This window comes from Hyaena hyaena, unplaced genomic scaffold, assembly GCF_003009895.1.
Source record: "Hyaena hyaena isolate Hyena2069 unplaced genomic scaffold, ASM300989v1 scaffold_160, whole genome shotgun sequence".
Classification (NCBI taxonomy): Eukaryota; Metazoa; Chordata; class Mammalia; order Carnivora; family Hyaenidae; genus Hyaena; species Hyaena hyaena.
Genome location: NW_024080793.1, coordinates 1,523,423 through 1,537,576, shown reverse-complemented (window position 1 = coordinate 1,537,576; position 14,154 = coordinate 1,523,423). Strand labels below are relative to the sequence as shown.

Below are 14,154 nucleotides of genomic sequence, written 5' to 3'. Positions count from 1 at the left end.
CAGCAGGGCCCACGCCCACACCTCACATCCTCCGGCTTGTGCAGCGTGAGGTAGATCTCGTAGATCTTTCCTCGGGGTATGGCATCTGGGGGAATGAGGAGGCTGATCCCTGTGGCAAAGTGGGAGGAGGGCTTGGGGTTACCGGGGTTGCAAAAGACACCAAACACCCTACTCTGCCAGCTCCTACAGGAGCCTCCCTTTGAGGATGGACTGGTGCCAGCCTGGCCTAGGGGACAGAGGTGCCACAGACACTGCCAGGCGGTCCAACTATCCACACAGGCATGAAATTGAGTCCTAGTGGCTCCAAGAGAGGCTGAGGGAACTCAGGTGGGAAAAGCATGCCTGGTTAGCGTGGGCACAGAAACCTCTGAAACAAAATGTGTCAGGCATGCTGTACCTACCTGACCCATCACCCAAAAGGCACTGGGTGGGACCAGGGAACTCCCTGCTTAAAACCTTTGCTGCTTCCAGCATACAGTCCAGCTTGCTGGCCTGGCATTTAAGACCCTTCACCTCTGACCCCAGCTGCCTTTCCAGCAGCTCCTTCAGCCTAGCCTGTGCTGTATACTTGGCCATTCTGGAGCCACTTTCCTGAGCACCCCTCTGCCTGGATGCCTTGCCCTCCGGGAAAGGATGCTTTCCTCCTCTCCATCAGCCCTTGCCATCTTTGGGGATAACCATTCTCTCCCACCATGACTTTGCTCCTCATTTGGCAATGGCCCCTGCAGGTGGGGCTGGGGCCTTTAACAACTTGGTGGCTTTGGTAGCCTTCCCTGATTGGGGAGCCACTGCCCACTGTCTGGTTGGTTCACCTCCTTCCCAGGGTCTTATAGGGCAGCATCAGAAGTGCCTGCTCAGTGAGGAGTGGTTCCCGGGGAGGCACAATGGGACAAGGGCGGCAGAGTTCCTCTGGGGGATGGCAAAGGATGATCCTACTTCACCTTCCTGTTCTTTTAAGACAGGGAGCCCCTGAACCAGAAGGGGCTTCAGAGGCTAGTGGCCAGGGAAGGGAAGGAATTCTATCACTTTATCCCACCAAGTCCAAAAGCTTACATTTACAGTCCAGAGTGGGTAACTCTGAGATGGGCTGCTTGGGATATTGCTACTTCCCAGCAACTAAAGCCCAGGAGATGGCATATTTACAGCTACTGCTCCCTTCATCAGCTCTGTGCTACCTTCTGGTAATGGCTGCTAGTGTTGGTGACAGTCCCAGAGATCCGTGTATGAATGCTCTCTGGGGCAGAGGTATACACACTTGCACACCCATTCAATGGATGCTAATGTTGAGTACTTGGGGCAGTGAGGGAAAACCACGGGCCCTGCTCTCATGAGGTGTCAGCTCCGCGGGTAAAAAGACAAGTGGATGGTGGTTAAGGGTGCTGGGGGAGAGCAGGGAGGAACAGCAGCCCCCATGCCCCAGGGGCAATGAAAGTCTGATGGTCACCGAGTGCCCACTGTGCACCTGTCCCTTTCTAAGAGCTTGACATGGACCATCTCACCTCATCATCCTAGCAGCCCCGTGAGGAGGACATGAGGCACAGAGAGGGAGAGCTGCCAGGCCAAAACCTGAATGAGAAGTAGCAGATGAGTCAGTGAATGGGGGCAGAGGGATCCGTGTGTGCGAAGGGCAGCACGGTGTGCCTGGAGTGCTAAGAGCCCACCATGACTGCCATGTGCAGGAAGACTGCACAAGAGGGAAGGGGCCACGGTAGCTGGCCGGCAGGGGACAGGTCACTGCGGCCTTGTCATGTGGGCTTTGTGGGGGGCATTGTGGAGTCCCAAAAACAGTTCGAGAAGGGGAGGGACATGATTAAGTCTGATGTCACTGGGTGAATGCTTGAGGTAGGTGTGGTGGCCTGAGCCTGAAAAGGCAGTAGGGAGGAGAGCCAGAAGGATGCAGGAGTATTTGAGGAGGAAGGATGATGGAATTGGTGTGTGACTGACTAAAGCTATTGTGGAGGTGAGGGGCACAAGTGAAAAAGAGCGGGAGGTCAAGGTGACCTCCAGTTTCTGGCTTGAGCCACTTGACTCCGCTGTTCCTGAGGTGGGGAAAGCCAGGAAGCAGGAAGTTCTGGGGGAGGGTGGAAGACAGTGCTGTTTTAGGCACCAGGAATCTGAGGTGCTGTGAGACATCCAGATGGAGCTGCCCAGGAGGCAGCTGGGTGTATGATTCTGTCGCCCAGGAGAAATGTAGCTGGCTGGAGGAGTGGGAGTGATCTGCACAGACATGGCGATTAAAGCCATGGAGTAGGCGCGACTGCTTGGCGAGAGGATGCCAGGAGGGAGCTCTCAGGAACACCTATATTCAGGGAACAGGCACCACGAGCAGCTGGAGAGGGGCAAGAAAATCAGGGGGCAAGTGGGGTCATCTCAGCTGAGGGAATAGAGAATTTCAAGGTGGGAACATCAGTGGCTGCTGTGCTTCCTCAAAAGGTGACTATGGGTGTAGAGATTACTGAAAATCTTAAAAAAAAAAAAAAAAAAAGAAGACTATGGAAGGGGTCTGTGGATTCTCTATCACGAGGGGTTTCTGTGAGGTGGTGGGTGGAGGGGTCCCCTGTTCAGATGTTTGTCATCTGCCATCTCTCCACTAGTTCGCCAGCTCCTTGGGGCTGGCACCTGCCCTACCTCTGGGCCCAGGGCCCAACGTAGAATCCAGCACACACAGGCTGGCTGACTGTGGAAATGAATGCACAGAAGTCCTGTGCCCTCAGGTAACAGAAGGGAGACACTCCAGCCATGGCCTTAGTGCCTGCCCTACTGCCAGATGCGACTGGATCCTCTCCAAAACTCTGTCCCCTTTCCTTGCTGGCCCGGCTCAGCACTTGGGGTGAGGCTGAGCAGCACAGAAAGAACATCAGAGCTGTCCTGTCCTTCTCTAGGAGGGACACAGAGGCTAGTCTTGCCTTTTAGAGCTCCCCGGGGCACTCTGGGGTCCTTCCCACCTGTATTAGGGATCATCAGCCGGCCCCCGAGGAAGTTGAAGGTCCCATAGGTCATGTTGCTGGTGCCGCGGGGCAAGGAGCGGAAGTAGTTCTGGGTAGAGAGGCGGGAGACGAAGTCCTCGGCCTCAGAGGTGGGTGAGCTGTGGTGCAGCGTGTGGCGCCCACCACCCAGCGGGCTGAGTAGGTGCCCATTGGCGAGCTGGAACTTGGGGCTTGGCCCGTCCTGCCGGGGACACAGACTGCCCTGGCAGGTGGTGGTGGTGGTGCTGAGGTCTGGCTGGATGGTGAGCAGGTGGGGATTGTCTGCAAGGGTAAAGATAGACTCAGTGTGTGGCACTGAGGTGGCACTGGCAGCTCGTGGTGTGGGGGCCTGGCAAGAGTGGGGGGGAGGGGCACCCCACCTGCTTTGCTGGGCTTGATGCTGACAGGCTGGAAGCCTGAGGTGAGGATGGACGAGTCAGCCACGTCTGAGTCTAGCCCTTCCTTCTTGCGGCAATAAACAAGGATGAGGACGAGCAGCAGCAGGAGGAGGCACACGGCCACAGCAATTAGGCCCACGTAGAGGGCCACGTCCTCAGGCCCGGAAGCAGCTGCGGGAAAGAGCGCGGCCTTGGGAGGGGCAGGGTGCAGGAGGCCGGGAAGGAGAGGTCAGCGGTCTACACCCCAGGAGGATGAGGCGCTCACTCCTTGGGCATCAGCACTAGTGGGGCTGCAGATGCTGGTGGCAGGGAGCATGGAGTCAGCACGTGTGCATCTCAGTCCTGCATCTGCTGCCACCTTGCCGTGTCACTTTTGGCAAATCCTATCTCTCACTGCTCCATTCGGTCTGAGGTTGCTGCTACTGAAGGATGGAGAAGGGGAAGAGACACTTCCCCGGACAGCCCCAGGGGGCTGCTGGGCTCAAGGGAAGCTCCTGGGATCCCCAAAGTAGGGGATCTGCTTCTTGGGGGAGGGTCTGCCAATCTGGTTCCTAGCCATGTCCCTGGGCCAGAAGCAGGGGTGCTGGGGCTCTTCTCCTTGTCTGCCTCCCCAGGCCCAAGGCAGGGCTGGGGAGGGGGTGATTGACTGCCTGGAGGAAGCTTATATTGATTTTAGAAGGGTTTTGCATAATAGGAGAAATGTCCATCAGAAAGGAATTGACACAGATAATTAGGTTTTTAATTGAAAGAATGGGGGAGGGTGTGTTCTAGAGAAAAAATCCAACAGAGATCTTTAATTGTTAGTTATGGCCTTGTAATTAACAGGCCTCACAAGCCTGGTGTCCCCAAAGGACTTCTGTGTGCACTTGGGGGACCATGTGGAGGTGAAGCTGCAGGAGAGGAGGGGGATCCAGGGGCCTGGTGTACATGGTAAAAGTTCACACGTATGCATGTTTCATGAGAGGTGAGAGAGGTATTGGGGTGTTCATGGGCACATGTGTGGGTGTGTTAGGGATGGGGAGTTCCCAAGGGTCCTAAACTTTGGAGAAGGGGGTACAGCCTGTGGCAGGGGGCTGATTCCCTTTAGCCATCATCTCCCTGGGGCTGGTCAGGGGCAATACTGGCAAACTCAAGAGGACTCCTGGGGCAGAGAGGACTCACTGTGCACGCAGAGGTCGCTGGTACAATTTCGGGTGTCCAGGTCAGCACCCCGGCACTCCTCACCTCCATTGCGGGGAGCTGGGTCAGAACACTCACGACTCCGCCAGTGGGTGCAGTCGAGCCCACAGGCCGACCACTTGCTCCACGGGCTCCAGCTGCCGTCCACTAGACGAGAGACAGACATGAACACAGAGGAGATGGTGCAGTTAGCCTGGGCATCCAGCCTAGGCAGTTTGCCAGTGCGGCCCTGCTGGGCATCCAGACCTAGGTGCGATGTGGTAAGGAGCACACCCTCTGGTGTCCAGCTGGCCTGGATGACGCATGCTAATGACAGGAGGCACGATGATGCCGGGCCTGCTTTGCTCTATCCACACTATGGGGCCATCCTGGCCCTGGGGCAGCAAGGGTACTTGGTCCCGCGATGACCCTCTGATTCCAGGCATAGGTGGTTCTGTGGCCTCAGGCGGTGCCCTGCCCCTGCCCCTCACTGTCTGTACCTGTCCTGATCGAACCTCAGCCTCTGTGACTCAGCCCCTCTGCCAAGGCCTAGCCTGGACACAGACCAAGCCCTGCTTCTGATCACACTAAACCCCATCCCAGCCTCGGACTGAGCCTGGCCCTGTGTGGGGGCGGGTGGGATGGAGCCATGGGGGGCAGGCTGGTGGGCACAATGGAGCCAGGGCACGGAGATGGCGTGGTGAGGAGCGATGCGGGAGGCGGCGGCCACTGGTACCTGGGCACAGGGTGGCGCAGGCTGTTTTCTGGACATTCTGTCCCTCACAGAAGGCACCCCCGTTGAGAGGCGCCGGGTTGGTGCAGCTCCGGCTCCGTTTCTGCCAGCCGCGCCCACAGCTGGCGCTGCAGACGGACCACTCGGTCCACGTCGACCACCCACCGTTCACTGGCCGGACAGAGAAGGACTGGGGTCAGGGAGCGGGGGGCTTCCTCAGACACGCTGGCCCAGGGGCCAGGGCAGGAGGGCGGAGGGGCTGTGAGCTGGAAATGGGCGGCCTATGGCTGTGCTGGTGAAGAGGCCCTGGAGGGGAGCCCATGCTTATGCTCACCGGCCCCCAGGGCCTGGCACTACCCACTCCACAGCCCCTTCTCCCAGCAGGTACTGCAAGCGCTCAGGGCGGCCAGCCCTAGCTGCAGCTCCCATGCTCCTCCGGCCCAGAGCCCAGTCTTTCATGCGGGCAACTCCTGCACCCGCCCCCTCTGCCTGCTCCTGGGGTGCCTGGAACATTCTACTTCCCACACCTGGGACACAGGAGCACAGGCTGTAGTCTGTCACCTTTCCTAGATTCCCATCCTGTGCCCTCATCTCCATCTATACGATGTCCCTGGCCCACAGGTAAGCCAAGGGATGGTCCAGCCACAGAGGACTACCACCTGTCCCATACCTCTTGCCCAGATATGCCCCTCGGCTCCCAGACAGCCACAGCAAGCCCTCTCCCTGTCCTTCCCAGTGAGGCCACGGCCTGGTCTGCTGGGCCCTGGCTCTAGGGGAGCCACCAACATGTCGTCACCCCATCTCCCTAAGCCTGGGAGCCCCTCTGCCCCACCAGCGCTGGGGCCCACCGTAGACGATGACAGCAGCCGAGGCGCTGCGGCGACGCGCTACGATGTTCTTGGCCACGCAGGTGTAGTTGGCCGTGTCGGCCAGGCGGGCCTGTCGCACCACCAGGCTGTGCTCCCTTGTGATGTACACATTGGGGTCCAGGGACGGGTCCACCAGGTCCTCGTTCCGGAGCCACTCCACCTGGGGGAGGGAGCCACGCCACTGCACTGCCCGCCCACGCTGGCCCTACCTGGAGCAAGAGCAGCCTCTGGGGGCGTCAGGGCAGGCAGGACCTGAGACCTGGGAGCCCTACCCACCTGCGGAGCGGGCACCAGAGCCCCTCTCACCTCAGCCGGGGGTATGCCCTCTGGTGGGCGGCAGGGCAGCACAATGCCCTGCTCCAGGGACACCTCCTTGGCCAGCGGCTCCTGCTCGAAGTTCTTGCGCAAATCTGGGAGAAGAACAAGAGCGTCCTCCAGCCTGAGTGCCTCATGCCAGCTTCGCCTGGCTGACCCATACCCTGGTCCCATGGGGCTGTGGCACATGGCAGGAGAAAGTGCCGAGTGACCAGGGGGAACGTGGGGGTGGCTGGGCTGTGTGCAGAGGCACTTTCTCCACCCATCAAGGCAGGCCCTGAGGTTTTTCTGACCAGACTCTTTCCCCTAGTGATACCCTCCGGCCACCCCTGACCGAGGGCTAGGCCCTGGACTCACACGCAATGCGGATGTAGGCCTTCTGACTCTTGGTGGTGCCCGAGGAACTCCACGCCACACACTGGCACCAGTACTCCTCCAGCCCAAACACCTTCTCCACCTGCTGCCTTGAGACATTGATGCGGACCTCCATGGCGGGCAGCCCTGGGGGGCAGGAGGGGTCCTGGTCATGCCAAGCCTCACACATTTCTTGCCGTCTAGATGTGTGGGGTCCGTGCACCACCAGGGCCACTCTGCTCAGAAGGAGCAGCCTGGAGGGAACTCTGGGGGAGTCCCAGGGGGCACTCCATTTATATCTCCCGAAGGCCAGGAGCCAGTCCTTAGCTCTTCCATTCATTATACTTTTTTACCCCAGGCTTGTCCCCCAGAGTCACAGAAATCTCTCTAAATGGGCTTCCTGTTGTTTCAGAGACAACAGCACAGAGGAGCTTTGGGCTATAGGGGCTGGCCTTCAAGGACCCAAGGCACAAGGGGTGAGGTAGATAGGAGGGCCCTAGGGCCTTTGAGTATTAAAAAAAAAAGTGAGGAAGGATCTGGTTCACCTCCCTAGGGGTTAGCAGGTAGATCCTGACATGTGATAATATAGTAACAGCTATTAACAATATAATTACAGCGATTATGTAGTATGATAATAGACCCCTGGGGCTTAGCCAGGGTTTCCCACATGCTGGCTTATTTTCTTCAATCTACTCCCTTGGTCGGCATTGCTCCCACTCCCTGGATAAGGAAACAGGCTTAGAGAGGCAGTGACTTGCCCACCCCATGGGAGAAACGCTGGTGAGGGTGAGGGGGCAGTCTGCAAAGGTGAAGCTGGCAGGTATCCGGGACCCTCTCTGCCCTAACTGGGATGGGCGAAGAGACCCCTCTCAAGGACAGACTCAGCCTCCCTGTCCTCTGCCACACCTGGGCACGCCAGTTGGGGGTGAGGGGAAGGGGACAGATCCTCTGAGGACCCTGAAGGGGAAATGCCAGCCCTCCCCTGGGCCCCTGGCCCTTGGCAAAGACCAGTGTCCCCAGGAGTGAAAAAAGACTTTCCAATTTCTCCTCCTCCTGACCCCAATTTCCCTCGGGTCATTGGCTTATCAGAAAGAGGGAGAGAGGCTGGGCAACCAATGTGTTTCCATTGTTAACAGAGAAATTCAATTAGGGCTGCATTGCAGGGGGAGCAGCAGCCCAGCTGAGCAGGCAGTCTGGGAGACTGTTTTCCCTCTTAATTTCTCTAACACGTCTTTCTCTGACCCTTGCCCAGACCCCTCGCCATGAGTCTCTCTCCAACTCCCACACAGGGCCCCCAGATTTTTCTCACTTGCCCCCGCCACCAGCAAGTTCCCATAGGAGACCTCTGGCTGAGGTCATCATGGTTGAGCTCCCTTTGTTCTGGGCACTGCCTGGCACCCCTTCTCTCGAAGGTGAAGGATGTGTGCATTCTCTGGGGGTAGAGAGTGAGGCTGAGAACTGAGGGTCCCTCACAGGGTATGTGTATAGAAGGACCCTGGACTCCAGCTACTTGTCAAGTACATCAGAGTCTTGGGGCATCTGAGAAGAAGCCAGCCGTGCATACACTTGGGGGTGGAGAGAGGGCCCTCCTGCTCTAAGTCTTGGGGGTTAGTGGTGAGAGACTTCCAGAACATTCTGAACTGGGTACTTTTCCTGAGTGGACAGGTCTGTGGATGGATGGACCGTTCCATCCCTCATGGTGGTGGTGGGAGCTCAGGAAACTCAGTCCGGGGAGAACGGCACTAAATTTAAGCACTCCTATTTCTTTCTCCCCGTCTCCTCCCCTCTCTGTCCTGCCACTGCCACCCCCTCATCTCCTTCCTGCTGCCATGAAGGAGGGCCAAGTTTGTCCACGATGTCCCAGATCCAGGCATTGGCCTCGAGCCTCACATGCTCCAGGAGGCTGGTGGACCCAGGGGGAGACCCAGACCCTACCCTGCTGGTCTTGGATGTGAAGACAGTGCCTTCCTCCCTGTAGGTCACTGAGCAGAGGCCAGGGGAGGAAGGATGCAGGGTCCCTACTGGCCCCAGAGTGTGTGGGGTGTGAGTGGGTGTGTGAATGCTGCAGGCACATGGGGAGGCCCCAGTGTGGGTGTGCTGGGTATTTTTGGGAGGTGGAGGGTTAGCGGGGTTGGGGGTGGGGCTCTGAGGCCAAGTTTGGGCTTAGGTTCTCATGTTCTCACCAATCTAATAACCAGCTTGTTTAACACACAATAAATTGCACTTCCAGGCGGGACTTCAATGCTTGGCTTCCCAGATTTGGGGCTTTTATAGCATTAGCAGATTTGGGTTTGAGGGTTTTCAGGCTTTGGTCCCTCCTCCTGGCTTTCTGGATGGAAATGGGGACAAGTGAGGGAAGACAGGGGTGCTGTCTCCTGGGGGTGTCCACCCAGCTACCCACACAGGAATGGGAGGGGCTGTGGATCTGTGCTGACCAATGACTCCACCATACACGCCTGACCACAGAGCGTTCCTGGGGCAGGGCTTTTGGTCTGAGTGTCTGCATGGTGCCACTGCCCACTGCAGTGACATCTGTTTGTGAGCCTATCTTTTCTCAAAGCCCTCAATGGCTTTAGGTTGAGAAATCAATAAGATCCATACAAATTCAGATGTGCTAGCCATGGGAGGCTTGCGTTTGGATGCTCAGGGCAGGAGAGGGCCCCAGTGATTATGGGCATGATATGTCCCCGTGAGCTGTGCTCTCTGCCTGGTTTGAAGGGAGCAAGACCAGAGGAGTCGCTGGGGTGGAGGCTGTTGGCATGTGTGGCCCAGCCTGTGACTGCTATGCAGGCATTGACCTGGGTCTTGGCCAAGCCATGGATTTCAGAATTCCTGATGGTAGGAGACAAGGAGGGGTGTGTGGGGACACCTAGAAAGAGGGGCTGGGAGCAGCAAGGAGGCTGACCTGGAGCCTTCTAAGGAGTTCCAGAGAGGCCCTCAATGATGCAGGAAGGCAGGTCTCTGACTGTATCTTCCTCCTCATCACCTGTCCTTTCCCTGGGGGATCTGCCACAGCAGTGGGAGGACTCATAATGTCCTGAAGTGGTGCTGGGCCCTGGGTGTGGGGTAGGGAGAGAGGAGAGGCCTGGAGCTGGGCTCACACAGGATGCATGAGGTCTCATGGCTTCCCCACCAACTTACCAGCTCCCGCCCCCATTTTGCAGAAGAGGAAACTGAGGCCCAGGGAGGGGAGGCAGATACTCCCACTGGGTCTTGAAGTTGCAAAGGCAGCAAAGTTTCTGGTATCTCTGCTGGGGCCCAAAGGTGGGGGATCATCTTGGGGGCTAACCTAGGCCTGGCACAGTGCAGGTCCTCAGTTCACCTCTGAGGACTGCAAGAAAACAGCTGCACGCAGCAGCGGTGTGGTGGCCACTGCAGAGCCCAAGGGCCTGGGCAGGAATCGCTGGGGAGCTGACGCCTGGCAGCTAAGTCTGGTAGGGGAGAGTTGGGCGTGGCTTCTAGGGACCAGAATGCGTGGTTGGAGCCCTTTTGGGGCCCTGGATGAGTCAGAGCCATCCATAACATGACAGGATGGTTCTGAGGACTCAATCACCCTCTGCCAAAACTCAGGGCTCCTTTGTTCACATCCCGGTTATTTTGAGAGCTTCCAAGTTCTCCTAGGCAGGGCCAGGAGAACTTGCCCAGTCTGCTTCTGCCCAGTACCAACTTTCCACAGAGTTCTAGTGCGATCATGACCCTATTCAGCTGCCTGATCCCCAGGCCCACTCTTCCTGCCCATACCGGGGTCCCCGCAGGCCAGCCTGCCCTTCCTGCATTTGCACTTTCTGGTCCTTTGTCCTCGGAAATGCTTGTTCCTAGAGGTTTTAAGACTCACGCTTAGAAAGTACTCCTTCTCTGAAATCTTTCCTGGACTACCCAGCCCCACCTGCCTCGTGGCATGGGCCACCCCTCTGGGTCTAGGGTCTCTTGCCTGCCTTGACATCTATGTGAGTCGTCCTGGGCATGGCCTGCCTGTCTTCATCTGCTCCGCTGCTCTGGCCTCCCACTGGTGGCCGTGCCCCCACAGACTGTGTGCTATGTCTTGGGACTCAACCTGAGGGGCTCCTCATGTGTGGGGGCTTCACAAAGTGCCAAGGTGAAGGGAGAGGAAATGGACTTCATTGGGGTCCAAATAGTGAGGAGGAGGAGAGGCTGTAGTCAGCTCCACTAGGCCTGCTCTTGGAGAGTGCTGGACCCCAAACAAGGGCTCTCTGCCCATATCCCCACTGGCTGCCTGTTGCCCAAGGCCAGGGCAGGGGCAGGGAATGGGGCGTCCCACAGAAAGGGCACTTCTTGAGTTTGTCTGCTGTCTCTGGAACCCCCCCCTCCATGTCTCAGCTCAGTCTCACTGGTTCCCTCTCCTCAGTGTCTCTGGGTCTGCCCCTTCCATCAGCCTCCCCACCCCAATGGGCCCCAAGTGTCACTCACAGCTCTGGCCATGTCACCTGGCATTTTGAAATCCCACGGGACTGTGACCTCACTCCAGAACTCGAGGGGGGAGTCTCCCAGATGGTCCCACTGTTACAGGTGCACACCTCATACCTCCTTCCTGATCCTGACCAGCATGCCCTTCACTCCCGCTGAGCCCCTTTCCTGGAATGCCGTTCCCCTGTTCTTTCCCTGACCACCTCTCATAACCTCTTCGTTTCCATGTCACCTTCCCTGAGAAGCCTTAGTCATGCTTTCCTCTTTCTGCCGTAGCTCCCAGAACTCACGGGGAGGTCCCCATGCTGCCCACCTCTCTGCGAGGGTGGGGGCTCTCCGAGGGTGGTGGTGGTGCCCCCAGCATGAAAGTGGGGGCTCAGGGGATATGTGAAGAAGGAATGGGGGCACAGAGATCAAACAGAGGGTGAGGTCCCCATCATCTGGGACCTTCTCCCTCAAAACTCTCTTTGCTGGCACCTCTTACCAGACTGCTGGTAGCCCAGCCCAGGCTCAGATGCAATGGTGGGCACCTGCTCCTCCAACCATAGCCTCCTGGGCACTTGCGGGGGGCTTCCCTTTTACTCACTCTCCCACCTCCAGGTGGTGAGTTCTGGGGACGGCGGGGCCTCCTGGAGAAGGCCGCCATGTATATATAGAGGGTCCAAGGGGTGGGAATCCTGCCTCTTCTGGGGACCTGGGGTGGTGGCCACAGAGTTGGTTACATCCTGGCCTCCTGCTCACAGGTGTGCGGCCAGGGGCAACTGCGAGCCCCGCTCTGGGCCTCCATTTCCTCCGAAGCTGAGACTCGCTTCCCCGTCAACCGACCCTACCAGGTCCCCCAGCCCGGCCTCACCGCTGCTGTCATCCGTGCTGCGCTCTATCACATGGTCCACCTGGCGTACCCACTCCCCGTTGCACTTGAAGAAGATCTGCGTGGCAGGCATGGCCTTACACACCAGCAGCACCGGCTTGTTCTTGACGATGTACACATCCTCGGGCTCCACCAGGAAGTGGGGAAGCAGGTCTGGGTTGGCACCGGGTACGGGGTTGGCCACCGTGGCACTCTGCTGGGCACCTGCAGCAGGGGCAAAGAGGGAAGGTGAGCTGAGGCCTTTGCCACCCTTTCAGGGCCCTTGGGGGCTACATGCCCGTTTAGGTGCTGCGGCTGGGCCATGGGAAGGCAGCGGGTGGGGCCGATGGGAGGAGAGTGAGGCCAGGCTGCCACTGCCGGCCCAGCAATCTAGGCTACTGAATGCTCCCTTGAGCTTTGGCGTCCCCTCTGCAAAATGGGGGAAGCCCACCCACTTCTGAAGACTATAGAGAGATGAAATGAGACAAGGGCGGAAGTCCCAGCCCTTAGGAGGCCCTCCACACACAGCAGCAGTTAGGGCTCATTATTACTCTGGTAGAAGTTCGGGGATCTAGTGAGGCAGCCCACCGCCCTTGGAGGTCCAGAGAAAGCCAGAGGGAGGGAGAAGACTCTAGCAGGGCAGGTGGGGGAGGGCAGGGTCCCTTCCTCTCTTGCCCCAGCTGCCTCCAGGGCCACTTCTGGGTTCATCTCCATTCCTGTAAGTAGGAGGTGCTCAGAAAACAGCTTGTGAATGAAGCAGGGGAGGGGGCAGCTTTGAGGGGAGACATGGAGGAGGGAGGCGGGTGTTGGTGGCAGTGCTACAGGAGAGGCCCCTGGGTGGGGGAGAGCCTAGGCCCAGCCGGCAGCCTAGGTTGGGAGCCAGGAGAGTGTGTCTGGGAGCCTGAGAGACCTAGGCCATGTCCCACCCCTTCAAGGAGACCTGAATCTGGGCTTCCTTCTAATTTTAACTGAAAACCACAACCATCCCGCAAGTCATTTGTTGCTAATTACACAGGTAATTGGCTCTGAGGCTTTGGTGGAGATAACCGCCCCACACCTCCCCTGCACCCCTCCCCTCCGCCCAGCAGTCTGACTGTTGGGACAGCAGGAGCCTGAGAGGGTGGAGAAGGGTGAGTTGGGAGCCAGTGGGAGGATGGAGCGGGAGTTCCCTCTGCCTCTAGCCAGGTCCTGGCCAAACAGGCTCCCAACAGTCTGGTTTCCCTCAGGCTACTGTGACTTCCCCCACAAGCCACTCTGATGATCAACAGTGGCTTCTGGCCACAAAGAGGAAAGAACATGGGTTTCAGACACCAACTCTGCTCCTTGCTAGAGGTGACCTTGGGTGAAAGAGCCGTTTTGTCATCTGCGACACTGAGGTCCTGTCTGCCCCTCGGGAGAGTCTGGAAGAGCCTCACATGCTCTGCCTCTTGGGTTCTCTACTGTCTACCCTTTTGGGGGGCACTCGAAAACCCACAGAGGGCTTCTAACACAAGGAGGCCTGGCTCCTTAGGCCTTGATCCCTCTCTGCCCAGAGGGCATCCATGTGCCCTTTCTCTGCTGTTTAGCACAAGGTCTCTCTCTTTCCAAGGTAGGAGTCTGCCCTCCCCACCAAGGCTGATTTTGGAGAGGGGGTCTGCGCCTGGTCCTGTAGGTGTCCTGGGCCACCTCAGGTGAGCTGGGAATGGGCATGCCTCTGAGAGGCTGGAGCCCGGTGTGACTTCAGGCACGCCAGCCCACCCTCAGCCTGTGTCCCCGCTTGCCAGGTGCGTCACCCTCCTAGGCTGTTAAGAGAATGAAATGAGAAAAGGCACTCAGAGCAATGTCTTCCTGGTTGAGGGCTGATGAGGAAACTGAGGCACAGAGCCACAGATGCCTTGCCCTCGGGATGGGGGCAGGGGGTCATGGCCTTGTGTGGGAGGGACACAGGGAGGTGGAAGGCATTGCTGGCTCAGCAAGACAGCATCGGCAGTGGGGCCATCACCCCCCAGCTCCCCCTCAAGACCATGGCCTCTCTCCAGCTGGTCTCTTCCCTTGTGAACTCTTTTTGGAAGCCGCCCTTGGACTTGCCTGTACAAGCTCCAAGATG

The 14,154-nt window shown here is 58.2% G+C and overlaps 1 protein-coding gene across 1 annotated transcript in view; it reads right to left on the bottom strand.

Annotated features, from left to right (window-relative positions):
- The window catches only part of UNC5A (unc-5 netrin receptor A), a 61,232-nt gene that overhangs the window by 3,653 nt on the left and 43,425 nt on the right, over nucleotides 1–14,154 (bottom strand). The window contains exons 2-9 of the mRNA XM_039239772.1: nucleotides 12,072–12,293; nucleotides 6,797–6,940; nucleotides 6,431–6,534; nucleotides 6,104–6,284; nucleotides 4,526–4,690; nucleotides 3,347–3,535; nucleotides 2,946–3,248; nucleotides 22–109 (exon numbers count right to left, since the gene is read on the bottom strand). Of these exons, the coding sequence (XP_039095703.1) occupies nucleotides 22–109; nucleotides 2,946–3,248; nucleotides 3,347–3,535; nucleotides 4,526–4,690; nucleotides 6,104–6,284; nucleotides 6,431–6,534; nucleotides 6,797–6,940; nucleotides 12,072–12,293 (1,396 nt within the window). The remainder of the gene's footprint in view (nucleotides 1–21; nucleotides 110–2,945; nucleotides 3,249–3,346; nucleotides 3,536–4,525; nucleotides 4,691–6,103; nucleotides 6,285–6,430; nucleotides 6,535–6,796; nucleotides 6,941–12,071; nucleotides 12,294–14,154) is intronic.